Source organism: Macaca nemestrina, chromosome X (assembly GCF_043159975.1).
Source record: "Macaca nemestrina isolate mMacNem1 chromosome X, mMacNem.hap1, whole genome shotgun sequence".
Taxonomy (NCBI): Eukaryota; Metazoa; Chordata; class Mammalia; order Primates; family Cercopithecidae; genus Macaca; species Macaca nemestrina.
This window is the reverse complement of record NC_092145.1, coordinates 74,040,295-74,058,592: the sequence shown is the minus strand read 5'-3', so window position 1 is coordinate 74,058,592 and position 18,298 is coordinate 74,040,295. Positions and strand designations below refer to the sequence as shown.

At 41.3% G+C, this 18,298-nt stretch overlaps 1 protein-coding gene across 2 annotated transcripts in view; it reads right to left on the bottom strand.

The window, feature by feature from the left end:
- Window positions 1-3,933, bottom strand: part of LOC105464459 (bromodomain and WD repeat domain containing 3) — a 134,047-nt gene extending 130,114 nt beyond the window's left edge. For both annotated transcript variants that reach the window (XM_011712408.3, XM_024787598.2), the window contains exons 1-4: window positions 3,587-3,933; window positions 3,393-3,451; window positions 3,160-3,189; window positions 2,682-2,741 (exon numbers count right to left, since the gene is read on the bottom strand). In XM_011712408.3, coding sequence (XP_011710710.1) covers window positions 2,682-2,741; window positions 3,160-3,189; window positions 3,393-3,451; window positions 3,587-3,617 — 180 coding nt within the window. In that variant the 5' untranslated portion in view covers window positions 3,618-3,933. The remainder of the gene's footprint in view (window positions 1-2,681; window positions 2,742-3,159; window positions 3,190-3,392; window positions 3,452-3,586) is intronic.
- Between the last annotated feature and the right edge of the window lie 14,365 nt (window positions 3,934-18,298).

The following is an 18,298-nucleotide window of genomic DNA, read 5'->3' as shown; positions in this document are numbered from 1 at the left end:
GCTGAAGCAGGAGAATCGCTTGAACCTGGGAGGCGGAGGTTGCAGTGAGCCAAGATCCCGACACCGCACTCCAGCCTGGCGATAGAGCAAGACTCCATCCAAAAAAAAAAAAAAAAACTTACCCCAAGAAAAAGTATCCCATCTCTTCTACAAAGAAGCCACTCAAAATCAGCTCAGATGTGAAATAATTTTAATCAACAATATTACTGACAAAACTAGCAATCAAACCAACACTGCACATTCCCTTCTCAGCCACTACACGTCTGTTCAAATTATCACTCAACCCTGCCCATCTTCCCTTACAAAGAAGTCCATAGACATGTAAAAGAAAACCATAGTATCTAAACTATAATGTTCAAACAATAGAAGAAACTCTGTGTACATAAAAAAAAATAAGAAAATATAAAAACAGAAAATATTTAAAAGATAGATTAAAATTGAGTATATGTAAGAATTAACAATTTTTTTTAATTCCTTAAAGGTCAAGCCTCACCAGTAATGAAAAAAAGCTACCTAAGTCAACCAAGAGCTACTGACATCTATTAAATATTAAAGAAACCGAATGATTTAAAACTATTAAAAAACTCACTCTAAATACCTAGATTATGACATTATAAATTAGTACAGTCTTCTGGAGAGCAAACAATATATGACAAGAGCTATAAAACTCATGAGACCCTTTGAACTGGTAACTCCACTTTAGGGAATAAAGTCCAGGAAAATAACTGGGGGCAGAAGGGATAGGGGAGAAAGTGAAAAGCAGAAAAAGACCACCTAACTATGCAAAGTTATTAGTAAAAGTCTGGAAGTAGCTCAAATGCTCAGCTGGAAGCTTGGTTCAAATTATATAGTACCTTAAATACAACTGAATTTTTTCTTACCATTAAAATAATGATGAGTATTCAAATACACAAGTACATTTTTCAATGTTAAGAAAAATATGAAGCATAAAATGGACACTGATCACAATTATGTAAAAATATGTCTTTACAATATGAAGAAAAGTCTAGTAAACTGGGTGGTTGGGGTTTTTTTGGTCAGAAGACTCTATTTTTTAATTACTTTGATTTTCATTTCCTTTTTATCACCGTCAAGTTAGTTTCAAAAAAGCTTTTCCTTTTTAATCTCCTTTGTCACTTGCTTAAAAAAACACATATAGGCTGTGAGAGGGACAAATGTAAAGGAAAACATTTTCAATACACCTCAGTATTGAAACTATATACAAAAACCTGTAACAGTCATTAAGTGTTAAAACATATTAGTAGGCATTGTTGTTTTTGCCTCTTTTAGGGGGAGGGAAAGACTTAAGTCCAACAGAAAGACTGACTACAAATTAACCTGGCAGTACATGAAGTTTTTCAAAACTAATTTTTCTCCATCTGAGAAATTGTTACTAATAATAGTACAGATGGTCGAGTTTACCCTTATCACAATTATACCATTTTCTGTGACTTGCAAAATATAAGACAACTATACAATCGGTAGACTTGATAAAAATGTGGCCTCACTGTTATAATATAAACAAAAATAACAAAATGAACACTAAAGCAATTTAAATATAGTCCTATTGCAAGCAAATTTTAAATCATTTATATTTAGAGTCTACCATACACCTCCAACTTTCTTTAACTTTGTCCGATTTTCCTCCACTTGGATCTTACTTGAAGGAAAGATAGCTGAATTGAGATTTTAGTAACATCATTCCTTTCTCCTTTCACTACCCTCCAATGCACTGTGGCAGCAGCTAACACAAGGGAACCTCCCCCGCAAAATAAAAAGGATCACCTGTTTTTGTGTGTCAATGCTGAATACAAAGTATATTTATACTATGAATTATATTTGCAGAAGAAACAACGCAGACAATCCAATGCCTTTGGTCCTTCACTAAAGTATATTCCATTTTCAAATATGTCCATTGTTGTCTCCCTGTAAACCCAAAATCGTGTTTCACCAATTCTCAAAAAGTGATAACTCAGTTTTTATTTAGTGAAAACAGGTCTATGAAAATGCGACTTAACTGGTGATTGAATGAGCTTATAAAATCAGAGATACATAACGATTATGCTTTTACTCAGTAGACCATCACCTAACCGGCAAAATTTGAAATTGGCTTGACGTTCCTTATTATTTTTAATTATGTCGTTTTACCTAATCCCTGGTCCGTCAATTCCCCTCCAGAGCCCCTTCCTCCCACGCCTCCCCCTTAACCCCCCCCCCCCCAAAAAAAGACCAAGCCTGGCCTTAGTTCCCGTATTTCAGGCCAGGACCAACCAGAAACCAGTTTTCTTCCACTAATCCGGAACTCCGGGCTGTTACCAACGCTGTCATTGGCCAGCGTCAGACCTTAGTACGTGCCCCAAGATAACCCCTTGGTTTCTCTCCCTTTTCCGCCTACAATGGGCCTTCCCCAATGTTTGTAACATATTCATAATCCACAACACGGCACCTCTGATAATCAACTCACATTCTTCAAAGTTTTCGGGTGGAAACAAGCAGGGCCAAGGGGAGGGCAAGGTACCCTTTTTCCGACTAGCAGGGATGGGGGAAGGGGCAGTCGTTCTTTGGCTCTGCACTGAGCTCTAGAACCTCGTCGGCTGAGAGGTGGGGAGCGGGTTGGGGGTACAAGGTGGGGAGGGAGTGGTGAAAGAGTTAGGTTAAGTTGAAATGAAAACTTTACTCACCAGATCCTCGAAGCTTCTTCGGTGCTCTTTCCCCTCCCAATCTAAGCGGCGCGGAATCAGCTGGGGGCCGGACGAAAAGAAAGGGGGAAGGGGGGGGCAAATGATGAAGGAAAAGCCTCCGCTCCCCATCAACTGGACCCAACCTGTGTCCCAGCCTCAACACTTTAGCGTCTTTATTTCTCTCGGCCTGATAGCTATTGGCTCAGAGCTAGACGAGTATATGGGGGGGGGGGGAAGGGGGGCCGCGGAAAAGGAAATCCTGAAAAACCGCCTCCCACAAGCATAAAGCGGAGACGAGTTAAGACCCCAGCGTTGTCTGCCCCTTTTGAGGGAAGAAGCCAATTCACCCCAGTGACAACAGCAACGGGTACCCAGATCGAAGCCTCTATCCCGGCCAGTCTTCCGCCCCTGACTTGCCCTCCCCTTCTCCTCCAGTCTCACCTCAACCCTCCCCACCCTTCCCGAAGGGGCTCCGTACCTGATGCTCCTCGAGCTCCTGCACTAGCACCTGAGCAAAAGGGAAACACAGATATGAGGAGCAGCTCGGGCCAACAACCCATTCCTTCCTCCACACTTAAAGCCCAGCCGCTGACTGTTTGACTAGTCAAGGCCGGCCTATCCCTCACCCTCAGCGGAACTGCTCGTCCCGCTGCCTCGATTTCCCCACTGGGATCATTCACCACGACTCCCAGATCTCTTTCTTCCCCTTACCTGAGCGGATTTGTTGCAGGGTCCAGACTGCAAGAACCTAGCGATCAGGTAATACAGCTCTAGGGAAGAAGGGGGAAAAGAGGTTGAGAGGGATGAAGAGAAGAGAAATAGAAGCTTTTTCAAAAGAAACTGACAGCCTTCGCGCTAAGCCCCCATTCCCTTAGCACCCCCCACCCCCCGACACAGCTACCCACCGGCTTCGATCTGGGTAGGTGCCGCCGCCATCCTTTTCCCGAGGGGGTTTGGGGGCTTCGCTCCGGAGGGGCTGGCGGGGGCGGGTGGGGGTGCTGCCTCTATTGTGGTGAAGCCCCCATGCCCGGGAGTCCCGCCGCTTCCGCCGCACTCCTCGTCCTAGTTTCGCTCTCTCTCGAATTCATCGCATCACGTTTCGACCCATAGATATTCTAGCCCAAGAGCTGAGGAGGCGGAGGAGGAAGGAGAGAGAGGAGAGGGAGAGGGAGAAGGAGAGAGTGAGTGAGAGAGACAGAGAGAGAGAAGAGAGAGGGAGAGAGTACAGAGAGAGAGAGAGAGAGAGAGACGCGGGGGGTGGGGGGGCGGAGAGAGAGAGAGAAATAGACGGAGCGAGAAGAAGAGGGAGGAGCCGAAGTGGCGAAGAGGTGGGCGGGGGCAAAGGGGGTGGAGAGAGGGGAGGGTAAAAATGGTGATAGGGTTTTGCAGTGCTCATAGTTCCCCGCTAGAGGCACTAATACAGCAGCCGAGCCTAGACTCTCCCGGAGCCCGATGGTTGCTTAGCTACAGCTCTGGGAAAGAGGGGGAGGTGCTAACTGACGGCCGACGCTCTGGCAGCCGTCTTGGAACTCTGTGGTGGCATTCGCGTCTGCGAGCTCCGGAGTGACTTGCCCTTCCTGTGAAGGCAATCCGGCCCTTTCCGGTGGAGGACCCTTCCCCCTGGGTTGATCCTGAGGAACTTGAGAGAAGGTGTTTTGACTCGACTCCTTTCCCCTTTTTCCTCCCGGCACCAAAGCGGTTTTATTTGTTTGTTTACACTCTCCCCCGTGGAAAGGCGGCTAGCTGGCTAAAGGGTTTTATGCCTGGGGGAGGATAAGAGTCGCTATTTGGTCGTGACTTGTTTCTGTTTAAAATTATTAGTAGTAGTAGTAGTAGTAACCAAATGAAAATGTTGTACTTACCAGTCAAAAATGCGGGGCTTATATTGTTAGAAGACCACTTAAAATGCTCCCGGATTCTGACAAGTATTGCATGAGAAATTTGCAGTCAACCGTGAAGCATGTTCCCCCTTCTGAAAGTTTAACACGTGCCTACAGGGTAATTTCCTATTGTGTTTTCAAATACTACTGAAGTACTTTAACCAAGAGTTTTCAATAATCTTTCTGTATTTTTGCCTATCTCTATGCAAGGTTTCAATAGTTTTCTACAGGTTCGGGACTACACTGTTTAATATATAACCCCAACTCTTGGTACCGCAGTGACCTTCAGTATTTGGTTGCTGAAATCTTCAGTGATCAAAGGGGTTGGTATGATAATTGACACAGATTAGTAAACTAGGTCCTTTTCTTCCCTACTTTCCCTTAACATCCTGTCCTCACCGCACTCCCTCACCTAAACCTGATGATACTAGAAATGCATTTTAAGTTGCATGTATTATTTACACTGAAATATTCCAATTTGAAGGTTCGTCTAAATTTAGGACTATATTCTTGGGAATTGGGTTTCCTCACTCAGAGCTCTGCCATTGACCACAGTGGGCCTTGAATTTCTAAGCTGACCAAACTTAGCCTAGGTTGATTAGCTCTCACTTGTAATTTTTTTTTTTTTTCCTCAGAAAGCAATAACCACAGGAGGTAATTGTGAAGTGATAGGCTTATCTTTGGTTGTTATTGCTATGCAACTTGACAAAACAAATACAAATAATTGGTAAAACAAAATGACACAAAAAGATACATGAGACCCAGACAACTTATTGCAAGTAGTTTGGCAAAATACCAGACTAAATACTTTTATAGTTCAAGTATAATGTACAGGTTGAGTGTTCCTTATCCAAAGTGCTTGGGACCAGAAATACTTTGGATTTTGGACTTTTTCAGATTTTGGAATATTTGCATATACATAATGAGATATTTCAGCTATAGGACCCAAGTCTAAATGTGAATTTTATTTGTTTCATTTATACCTTATACACATAGACTGAAGATAATTTTATATAATATTTTCAATAACTTTGTGCATGAAACAAAGTCTTGACTGCCTTTTGACTGTGATCCTCCACTTGAGGTCAGATGTGGAATTTTCCATTTGTGTCATCATGTTGGCACTCAAAAATTTTGGATTTTGGAGCATTTTGAATTTTGGATTTTTAGATTAGGGATGTTTGACCTGTATGTAACAGTTAACACTTAACAAGCCATTATCATCTCCTAAGCACTTTTACGTGCTTACCTCATTTAATCTTTACAATGACCCTAGGAGACAGGTTCGATTGTTATTCTCATTTTACAAATGATAAAAATGACTATGACTTTGGTTCACTCACAGCCTGTGAACCTCATTCCTCACCTGTAAAATGTGAATAATAAATAGTACTTGCCATGTCTACTTCAAGGAATTGTTATAAAATTCATGTGAAAATATATTTGTGTACTCTTTCAAAATTTATGTGGCGATTCCATGATCGCCTGTGTATCAGTCTGAGTTCATTCAGGAGGGAAAAAGCCCATGATCATTTGAATAAGGGAAGTTTAAGATAAATAATTATTAATGATAACAGGAAATTGGAATGATGAGGGCTTAGCTAGCAAGAAGTAAAGAGAAGTAAAGAAGTAAAGAGAACTCTAAATACCATAGATATAGCAAGTATATAATAGTAGATATGATAGCCACTACCCCTGGAACTGAGATGAAGCACCCTCCACGCTTACTCTCTGCCCTTAGCTGAGATCCAGACCTTCTTGGAGAGAACACAGCCAGTGGACACTCACTCTACGGCCGGAAGATTCTGTATTTCCTTACAGGCAGAACTTGCTGAAACTCCAACCTCTGGAAATTACTGGAACTCTGCATTCTAGAACTTGCTGGAAACCCACCCTCTGCAATTAGCCTGCTAGAGTGCCTGAGAAGGATGTTCATAGGGAAGTATTTCAGCAGAGGAACTTTACTACAAAAACTGCAAGAGGGAGGGTGCCAGGGGAAGCTGCCTGATGCTGCCAAAACTGCAGCACAGAAGCCAGCCACTGGAGAGAGCTGCACAAGCTGCAGGAACACCCTACCCAGTAAGCCGGCCAGAAGCAGGGAGCAAAACCTTTTCTTTCTGCACCATCTTTCCAGTTTCCTCTACTGGAAAAGCTTCAGTGCCAGCTGACAAAAGGAAAAATACTTAAATGGCTCAGATCCATTTTCACAGAGCAGTCAGTAATGGTGAATTTGGAGATGATAAGCAACAAATTGATGAACTGGCACAACTTCCCTGCTACTTTCTTGATTGTAATGCCTAGATAGGGAATAGGAAAGTTATTGAAATGTATGTGTTCCCATGAAATGTGTTTGTTTGTTGTTCAAGATCAATACTAATAAATGAGGCCGGGCGCGGTGGCTCAAGCCTGTAATCCCAGCACTTTGGGAGGCCGAGGCGGGCGGATCACAAGGTCAGGAGATCGAGACCACAGTGAAACCCCGTCTCTACTAAAAATACAAAAAAATTAGCCGGGCGCGGTGGCGGGCGCCTGTAGTCCCAGCTACTCTGGAGGCTGAGGCAGGAGAATGACGGGAACCCGGGAGGCGGAGCTTGCAGTGAGCCGAGATCGCGCCACTGCACTCCAGCCTGGGCAACAGCCTGAGACTCCATCTCAAAAAAAAAAAAAAAAAAAAAAAAATACTAATAAATGAGGACTAATGTTTGAAGTATTTTGTAACAATAGAATCACTGCTCTAAACCCTGTGGCCAAAGTCTTACATGGACAGGGAGGAAAGTTTTTATAAACTGAAGCAAAAATTGATTTACGTAGAAGATAAATCTGGAATGTTTACTTGGTAGGTATACTAGTTTTCTAGGGCTGCCATAACAAGTTATTACAATCTGGGTGGCTTAAAACAACAGAAATTTGTTCTCTCACAGTTCTAGAGGCCAGAAGTCCAAAATCAAGGTGTTTGCCAAGACCATGCTCTAGGGGAGAATCCTTTGCTTCTTCCAGCTTCTGGTGGCTCCTGGCATTCCTTGGTTTGTGAGCGCATAATTCTAATGTCCTCTTCCACCTTCATAAGGCCTTGTTTCATATGACATGTCAAATCTTCCTCTCCCTTTTCTTATAAGTCATTGGATTTCAGGCTCACCCTTAATCCGGGATGATCTCATCTCCAGAACCCTAACTTAATTACACCCACAAGGACCCTATTTCTAAGTAAGATCATATTCACAATTACTGGGGTTAGGACATGGACATCTTTTGGGAGGACACAATTCAATCCACCAACACATTTTTATTTTACTTTGGTCTTTAAAAAGCATATTTTAAGCCGGGTTCAGTGGCTCATGCCTGTAATCCCAGCACTTTGGGAGGCCAAGGCGAGCAGATCACTTGAGGCCAGGAGTTCACGACCAGCCTCGTCAACATAGCAAAACTCTGTCTCTACTAAAAATACAAAACTTAGCCGGATATGGTAGTGCACTCCATAATTGTAGTGCACTGTAATCCCAGCTACTCAGGAGGCTGAGGCATGAGAATCAAGAATTGCTTAAACCCAGGAGGCAGAGGTTGCAGTAAGCCAAGATCGCACCACTACACTCCAGCCTGGGCAACAGAGTGAGACTCTATCTCAAATTTAAAAAAGAAAAAAATCACATTCTAATGGAATATAAATGTTAAAAACTTAATGGTTCTCCCTAGGAAGGCAGGAGAAAAGAAAAATGGTAGGAAATACTGAGATGGAAGAACAGAAGTGTTAAATCAATAAGATTAATATAACTGTAAGTAAATAGTTGCTTCCTTTTATTATCTCAGCTTTTTAAAAAAATTATATAGAGTAATAAAATAATGTATTATGTTTAATATGTTACATGCATCATAATATATTAACATATTTTAACATATTACATGGATATAATATGAATAATAATGGAAAAAAGAGACAAGAGGGAATAGAGCTATAAAAGAGTAGCATTTGTATACCTCAAAAGAGATAATAGAAACATGAAGTATAAGGCTGGGCATGGTGCCTCATACCTGTAATCCCAGTGCTTTGGGAGGCCAAGGTGGGAGGATCGCTTGAGGCTAGAAGTTTGAGACCAGCCTAAGCAACATAGTGAGAACCCTGTCTCTGCAAAGAAAAACAAAAAATAGTGAGGTGTGGTGGCATACGCCAGTAGGTCCAGCTACTCAGGAGGCTAAGGTGGGAAGATACTTGAGCCCAGGATTTTGAGGTTGCAGTGAGCTGTGATTGCACCACTGCACTCACCTCTGGGAAAAAGAGCAAGACCTTGTCTCTAAAAAAAATTAAATTAAATTTTAAAAAATGAAGTATATTCTGATTAGCTAAGAAGCATATGGCAAACCATCGTGCAACCACTAAGAAAATTTTTTAAATATAGTGGAAAAAATAAAAAATTTTACTAGGAAATATTTACTTAGTACCAAAGAAAGCAGGAAAGGAGGAATAGAACAAAAAAGACATGAGATATCAAAAACAAATTAATATAGTATAATTCCACCTACATCAATACTAACATTACATGTAAATTGATACATGCCACTTCTGTCATGCAGCCTGAGGAACTTTGTGAACCAGCTCATAGTGAAACTGGTGAAAATTATATAAACAACCATCTAAAGTCTCTGGAAATGTTTCTAATGACATTAAACAAATGAAAAAATCATTTATTCAAGAAAAAGCTACTAAAATTTTAAGAACAGTGAAAGTTTGTGGTAAATGAACCGAAACCCACTCTTCCAACCTTGCCTCCCAGCCTAGTGAAGAGGGGAGCTCTACTCTAGACTGAACTATCCAAAAATACAAGACTCCTTATTCCTCCTAGATCTCAGTTAGAGGGCTATCTTCCTAGGAGGAGCAGGACATCACCATTTCTCATGCTTCCCCCAATTACCTGTTGCTGAGGCTAAGTTCTGGTTTGGTATGGCTAAGAGGTGGTGGCTCCTTTTTTCCACCCTGCCCCTAACCATAGGACAAAGCTAAATCTTGAGCATTGGTGGTACTGAGCATACTAGGGCATCAATCTCCCTGGCCCTGGATTAAGGAGCAGTAGATGTATTCTAAGAGAGGCAAGCTAAAGAGATTTAGGGCTATTGTCTTCTTCCTCCACCAAGCACTGGTATTCTCAAGCAGAGATATCAGAGAGAATTGTGCCATTGTTCCAGTCTCCAGGACCAGAACTGTGGCTCAGAGATTCTGCCCTAAGGGAAAGGTAGGCCTTAAAAGAGAGAGCTCTGAATCTCTCCTTAAAATAACTGACTTTATTTGCAACTGGGTGTGGAAAAATTCAAGCCTTAAGGGTGCTGTCAAGAACAAAGAAGGGGGAGAAAACTGATAAATTTATTAAAATTATAGGCTAAACTGTAGGCCAGCCAGTTTACTGGAGAGAAGACAGAGGGAAAAGGCAGCAAAAAAGAGTCCTCCAAGAGTCAGAGCAAGTCCTAAACACTAACCTAAGAAAATATTCCTACTAAGGTGCCCAAATTTGATGGGATCAGTCTGTGAAGCAGTTTATGCCCCAGGGTGTTGTCGAAAACAAAACGGCAATCAGCAGCTAATTAGAGTGATATAAGAGCTGGCTGTGGTCGGGGAAAGAGGCAGTTAAAGGGAGCCCTGCCAAAATCAGTGTTATCCCAGGGTAATTATGTGCCTACCCAAGACTGTACCCCCCGACCAACAACATCAGCAGTTTCACACAATGAAGTTAATAAGCACACAAAAATAATAAGACCTGCAGTGGGAAGAACAAGTACCCAGGGTTGCTACAATATGTTATCTAAAATATCTAGTTTCTAACAAAAAACTTTGAGGCATGCAAATAAACAGGAAAGTATAAACTGTACACTACCAAAAGAGCAGGCAACAGAAACTGCCTATGAAAATTACCAGATGTCAGATTTAGTAGACAAAGTCTTCAAAGTAACCATGATAAATATATTTGAAGGACTAAAGGAAACTAGTATTAAAGAAATGAAAGAAGGTGTGATGTTAATGTCAAATCAAACAGAGAATATAAATAAAAAGAGGAAATATTTTTAAAAATGAAATAGAGATTCTGGGGTTCAAAAGAACAATAATTGAAATGAAAAACTCACTAGAGGGAACAAGAGTCCATTTGAACTGGGAGAATAAAGAATTAACAAGCTTGATTACAGATTAATAGAGCATATTAACTCTAAAGAGCAGAGAAAACAAGAATGAAGGAAAATGAAGAGGGCCTCAGAGAATTATGGGACATTATATGCACCAACATATGTGTAAGGGGACTATTAGAAGGAAAGAAAGAGAAGGAAGCAGAAAAAAATAAAGAAATAATGGCTAAAAACTTCCCAATTTATTGAAAAACATTAATCAACACATGCAGAAAGCTCAATGAACTGCAAGTAAGATAAATGCAGAGATCCACAAGCTGACATATTATAATAAAAATGCTAGAAGACAAAGAGAAAATCTTGAAAGCAGCAAGAGAAAAATGACTCATCACTTAGAAATTTACAAAGGAAGATTAAAAGCTGACTTCTCACCAGAAACAATGGAGGCCAGAAGGCAGTGTGATAACATACTCAATGTGCCCAGTGAAAACATTCATTAAACAAAAATCATATATTCAGCAAAGCTAACTTTAACATTGAAGATGAAATAAAACTTTTCCACATAAAGTGAGAAAGTTTGTTTCTAGCAGACCTACATTACAAGAAATACCAAAGAGAATTGTTTAAGCTGAAAGCAACTGAATCCAGAAAGTAATTCAAATCCACACGAAAAACAAAGAGCAATGGTAAAGATAGTTATGTAATTATAAAAGGGAATATAAATGCGTATTTATTCTCCTTTCTTAAATTATTTAGAAAACAGTTTTATGAAACAATGTGTATGTAATGCATGGTTCACCCTATAACATATAGAAATATTATGTATCTGCCAATAACAGCAAAAAGAAGATGGATTGGAACAAAGCCGTATTGGGATATGGAAGTAATTCCAGATGGCACCTTAAAGCCACAGGAACAGATGCAGAGAACAAGAAATTATAAATAGGATTAATATAACAAGGCCAGTGTGGTGGCTCATGCCTATAATCCCAACACTTTGGGAGGCCAAGGCAGGCAGATCACGAGGTCAGGAGTTCAAGCCCAGCCTGGCCAACATGGTGAAACTCCGTCTCTACTAAAAATACAAAAATTAGCCGGTGTGGTGGCATGCACCTGTAATTTCAGCTACTCAGGAGGCTGAGGCAGGAAAATTGCTTGAACCTGGGAGGCGGAGGTTGCAGTGAGCTGAGATCGTGCCACTGCGCTCCAGCCTGGGCAACAGAGTGAGACTCCATCGCCAAAAAAAAAAAATGAAGGCCGGGAACAGTGGCTCATGCCTGTAATCCCAACACTTTGGGAGGCCAAGATGGGTAGATCAGGAGATCAGGAGTTCAAGACCAGATTGGCCAAGATGGTGAAACCCTGTCTCTATTAAAAATACAAAAATTAGCTTGGTGCAGTGGCAGGCACCTGTAATCCTAGCTACTCGGAGGCTGAGGCAGGAGAATCACTTGCACCCCGGGGGCGGAGGTTGCAGTGAGCTGAGATTGTGCCACTGCACTCCAGCCTGGGCAACAGAGTGAGACTCTGTCACTTAAAAAAAAAAAAAAAGAAAAGAAAAGAGCACATTCCTAAATAATGAGTCAAAGAGAAATCAAAAGAGAAATTAGAAAATTACTTTGAGATGAATACAATAAAGGCTGACCAAGGAAAAACAAAGAGAGAAGGCTCAAATTACTGAAATCAGGAATAAAAGAGATGTTACTGCCAAACTCACAGAAACAAGAGAGGGTTATAATATTGAGAAGAAGTGTATGCCAACCAATTAGATAACCAAAATGAAATGGAAAATTCTTAGAAATACATAATCTATCAAAATGGACTCAAGGAAAAAAATAGAAATTCTAAATATATTTAAAATAAAAGTATTGAGCTAATAATTAAAAAAAAAAAAAACAACCCTTTCAACAAATAAAGCCTACACGTATATGGCTTCACTGGTTAATTATATCAAACATTTAAAGGAGAATTCATAGGCTGGACATAGTGGCTCACACCTGTAATCTCAGCACTTTAAGAGGCCAACATGAATATATTGCTTCATCCCAGGAGTTCGAGACCAGCCTGGGCAACATGGTGAAACCTCATGTCCACAGAAAAAATACAAAAATTAGCTAAGTGTGGTAGTTCATGCCTGCAGTTCCAGCTACTAAGGAGGCTGAGTTGGAAGGAGCACTTGAGTCCAAGAGATCAAGGCTGCAGTGAGCCATGACCACACCACTGCACTCCAGCCTGGGTGACAAAGTGAGATTCTGTCTCTACATAAATAAATAAATAAGAATTAATGGCAATTCTTTAAAATTCTTCAAAAAAATGAAAGAGAAGTGGACATTTCCCAACTCATTCTATAAGGCCAGTATTACCCTGATGTCACAAGCAAACAAAAACATCATGAGAAATTTTTTTTTTTTTTTTTTGAGACAGAGTCTCACTCTGTCGCCAGGCTGGAGTGCAGTGACACGATCTCGGCTCACTGCAACCTCCGCCTCCTGGGTCCAAGCGATTCTCCTGCCTCAGCCCCCTGAGTAGCTGGGACTACAGGCATGTGCCACCATGCCCAGCTAATTTTTGTATTTTTAGTATAGATGGGGTTTCATCAGATTGGCCAGGATGGTCTTGAACTCCTGACCTCGTGATCAGCCTACCTCGGCCTCCCCAAAGTGCTGGAATTACAGGCGTGTGCCATCACGCCTGGCTAATTTTTGCATTTTTGGTAGAGACGGGGTTTCATCAGATTGGCCAGGCTGGTCTCGAACTCCTGACCTCAAGTGATCCATCCACCTAAGCCTCCCAAAGTGCTGTGATTACAGGTGTGAGCCACCACATCCAGCCAAAAAACCTGTCAATTTTATCTCTTGACCGGGCGCAGTGGCTCAAGCCTGTAATCCCAGCACTTTGGGAGGCCGAGACGGGCGGATCACGAGGTCAGGAGATCGGGACCATCCTGGCTAACACGGTGAAACCCCGTCTCTACTAAAAAAAATACAAAAAGCTAGCCGGGCGAGGTGGCAGGCGCCTGTAGTCCCAGCTACTCGGGAGGCTGAGGCAGGAGAATGGCGTGGACCCAGGAGGCGGAGCTTGCTGTGAGCTGAGATCCGGCCACTGCACTCCAGCCTGGGCGACAGAGCGAGACTCCGTCTCAAAAAAAAAAAAAAAAAAAAAAAAAAAAAATTTATCTCTTATGAATATAGATGCAAAAATCTGACAAAATGCCAGTAATATAAGTTCGAACATATAAAAAGGATTATAAACTATTATCAAATGGGATTTATCTAAGGAATGCAAGGTAAGTATAACGTGTGAAAAACAATTAGTAGGCCGGGCGCGGTGGCTCAAGCCTGTAATCCCAGCACTTTGGGAGGCCGAGATGGGCGGATCACAAGGTCAGGAGATCGAGACCATCCTGGCTAACATGGTGAAACCCCGTCTCTACTAAAAATACAAAAAAACTAGCTGGGCGAGGTGGCGGGCGCCTGTAGTCCCAGCTACTCGGGAGGCTGAGGCAGGAGAATGGCGTAAACCCGGGAAGCGGAGCTTGCAGTGAGCTGAGATCCAGCCACTGCACTCCAGCCTGGGCCACAGAGCGAGACTCCGTCTCAAAAAAAAAAAAAAAAAAAAAAAAGAAAAACAATTAGTAATACACAATATTTACAGAATACAAGACAAAACTCACACGACCATCTTTTTTTTTTTCTTTTTAATTTTACTTTAAGTTCTGGGATACATGTGCAGAACATGCAAGTTTGTTGCATAGGTATACAGGTGCCATGGTGGTTTCTGCACCTATCAACCCATCATCTAGGCTTAAAGACCTGCATGCATTAAGTATTTGTCCTAATGCCTTCCCTCCCCTTGCACCCCACCCCCCGACAGGCCCCAGTGTGTGATGTTCCAATCCTGTGCCCATGTGTTCTCATTGTTCAACTCCCATTTATGAGTGAGAACATGCAGTGTTTGGTTTTCTGTTCCTGTTTTAGTTTGCTGAGAATGATGGCTTCTAGTGTCATCCTTGTCCCTGGAAAGGACATAAACTCATTCTTTTTTATGGCTGCATAGTATTCCATAGTGAATATGTGACACATTTTCTTTATCCATTTTATCATTTATGGACATTTGGGTTGGTTCCAAGTCTTTGCTATTATAAATAGTGCTAGAATAAATATACATGTGCATGTGTCTTTATGGCAGAATGATTTATAATCCTTTGGGTATATACCCAGTAATGGGATTGTTGGGTCAAATGGTATTTCTGGTTCTAGATCGTTGAAGAATAGCCACACTGTCTGCCACAATGGTTGAACTAATTAGCACTCCCACCAACAGTGTAAAAGTGTTCCTATTTCTCCAGAGCCTCACCAGCATCTGTTCTTTCCTGACTTTTTAATAATCACCATTGTAACTGGTATAACATGGTATCTCATTGTGGTTTTGATTTGCATTTCTCTAATGACCAGTGATGATGAGCCTTTTTTCATATATTTCTTGGTTGCCTAAATGTCTTTTTTTTTTTTTTTTGAGATGGAGTCTCGCTCTGTTGCCCAGGCTGGAGTGCAGTAGCGTGATCTCTGCTCACCGCAAGCTCTGCCTCCCAGGTTCATGCCATTCTTTTGCCTCAGCCTCCCAAGTAGCTGGGACTACAGGCTCCCGCCACCACGCCCGGCTAATTTTTTGTATTTTTAGTAGAGACGGGGTTTCATCATGTTAGCCAGGATGGTCTCAATCTCCTGACCTCGTGATCTGCCCCTCTCGGCCTCCCAAAGTGCTGGGATTACAGGCATGAGCCACCGTGCCCAGCCCTAAATGTCTTCTTTTGAGAAATGCCTGTTCATATCCCTGGCCCACTTTTTGATGGGGTTGTTTGTTTGTTTGTTTGTTTTCTCGTAATTTTTTTTTAACTTCTTGAAGATTCTGGCTATTAGACCATTGTCAGATGGGTAGCTTGCAAAAATTTTCTCCCATTCTGTAGGTTGTCTGTTCACTCTGATGATAGTTTCTTTTTCTGTGCAGAAGCTCTTTAGTTTAATTAGATCCCATTTGTCAATTTTGGCTTTTGTTGCCATTGCTTTTGGTGTTTTAGTAATGAAGTCTTTGCCCATGCCTATGTTCTGAAGGGTATTGCCTAGGTTTTCTTCTAGGGTTTTTATGGTTTGGGGTTTTACATTTAAGTCTTTAACCCATCCTGAGTTAATTTTTGTATAAGGTTTAAGGAAGGGGTCTGGATTCTGTTTTCTGCATATGGCTAGCCAATTTTCCCAGCACAATTTGCTGAATAGGGAGTCCTTTCCCTATTGCTTGTTTCTGTCAGGTTTGTGGAAGATCAGATGGTTGTAGATGTGTGGTGTTATTTCTGAGGTCTCTGTTCTGTTCCGTTGGTCTATATATCTGTTTTGGTACCAGTACCATGCTGTTTTGGTTACCGTAGACTTGTAGTATAGTTTGAAGTCACATAGCATAATGTCCCCAGCTTTGTTCTTTTTGCTTAGGATTGTCTTGGCTTTACGGGCTCTTTTTTGGTTCCATATGAAATTTAAAGTAGTTGTTTCTAATTCTGTGAAGAAAGTCAATGGTAGCTTAATGGGAATAGCATTGAATCTATAAATTACTTTGGGCAATATGGCCAGTTTCATGATATTGATTCTTCTTATCCGTGAACATGGAATGCTTTTCCATTTGTTTGTGTCCTTCTTTATTTTGTTGAGTAGTGGTTTGTAGTTCTCCTTGAAGTGTTCCTTCACATCCCTTGTAAGTTGTATTCTATTGTTCTATTTTATTCTCTTTGTAGCAATTGCAAATGGGGGTTTGCTCATGATTTGGATCTTTGGTTGTCTATTGTTGGTGTATAGAAATGCTTGTTATTGGCCAGGCGCGGTGGCTCAAGCCTGTAATCCCAGCACTTTGGGAGGCCGAGACGGGCGGATCACGAGGTCAGGAGATCGAGACCATCCTGGCTAACACGGCGAAACCCCGTCTCTACTAAAAACACAAAAAATTAGCCGGGTGAGGTGGCGGCGCCTGTGGTCCCAGCTGCTCGGGAGGCTGAGGCAGGAGAATGGCGTGAACCCGGGAGGCGGAGCTTGCAGTGAGCTGAGATCTGGCCACTGCACTCCAGCCTGGGCAACAGAGCGAGACTCCGTCTCAAAAAAAAAAAAAAAAAAAAAAAAAAAGAAATGCTTGTTATTGTTGCACATTGATTTTATATCCTGAGACTGTGCTGAAGTACATTATAAGCTTAACGAGTTTGTGGGTTGAGATGATGGGGTTTTCTAAGTACATAATCATGTCATCTGCAAACAGAGACAATTTGACTTCCTCTCTTCTTATTTGAATACTCTTTATTTCTTTCTCTTGCCTTATTGCCCTGGCCAGAACTATGTTGAATAGGAGTGGTGAGAGAGGGCATCCTTGTCTTGTGCCAGTTTTCAAAGGAAATGTTTCCAGCTTTTACCCATTCAGTATGATAGTGGCTTTGTATTTATCATAAATAACTATTATTATTTTTAGATACATTCCATCAATACCTAGTTTATTGAAAGTTTTTAGCATGAAGGGATGTTGAGTTTTATCAAAGGCCTTTTCTGAATCTATTGAGATAATCATGGTTTTTGTCATTGGTTCTGTTTATGTGATGGGTTATGTTTATTGGCTTGCATATGTTGAACCAGCCTTGCATCCCAGAGATGAAGCTGACTTGACTGTAGTGAATAAGCTTTTTGATGTGCTGCTGGATTCGGTTTGCCAGTATTTTATTGAGGATTTTTGCATCCATCATCAGGGATATTGTCCTGAAATGTTCTTTCATTGTTGTGTCTCTGCCAGGTTTTGGTATCAGCTGGCCTCATAAAATGAGTTAGGGAGGGGACCCTCTTTTTCTATTGTTTGGAATAGTATCAAAAAGAATGGTACCAGCTCCTCTTTGTACCTCTGATAGAATTCAGCTGTGAATCTGTCTTGTCCTGGGTTTTTTGGTTGGTAGGCTATTAATTACTGCCCCACTTTCAGAACTTGCTATCAGTCTATTCAGGGATTCACCTTGTTCCTGGTTTGGTCTTGGGAGGGTGTATGTATCCAGGAATTTACCCATTTCTTCTAGATTTTCTAGTTTATTTGCATAGAGGTTTTGTAGTATTCTCTGATGGTAGTTTGTATTTCTGTGATATCCACTTTTTCATTTTTTATTGTACCTATTTGATTCTTCTCTTTTTTCTTCCTTATTTGTCTAGCTAGTAGTCCATCTATTTTGTTAATCTTTTCAAAAAACCAGCTCCTGGATTCATTTATTTTTTGAAGGGCTTTTTGTGTCTCTATCTCCTTCAGTTCTGCTCTGATCTTAGTTATTTCTTGTCTCCTGCTAGCTTTTGAATTTATTTGCTTTTGCTTCTCTAGTTCTTTCAATTGTGCTGTTAGGGTGTTAGTTTTAGATCTTTCCCACTTTCTGTTGTGGACGTTTAGTGCTATAAATTTCCCTCTTAACTGCTTTAGCTGTGTCCCTGAGATTCTGGTATGTTGTCTCTTTGTAGTCGTTGGTTTCAAAGAACTTACTTATTTCTGTGTTAATTTTGTTATTTACCTAGTAATCATTCAGAGACAGATTATTCAATTCCCATGTAGTTGTGTGGTTTTGTGTGAGTGTCTTAA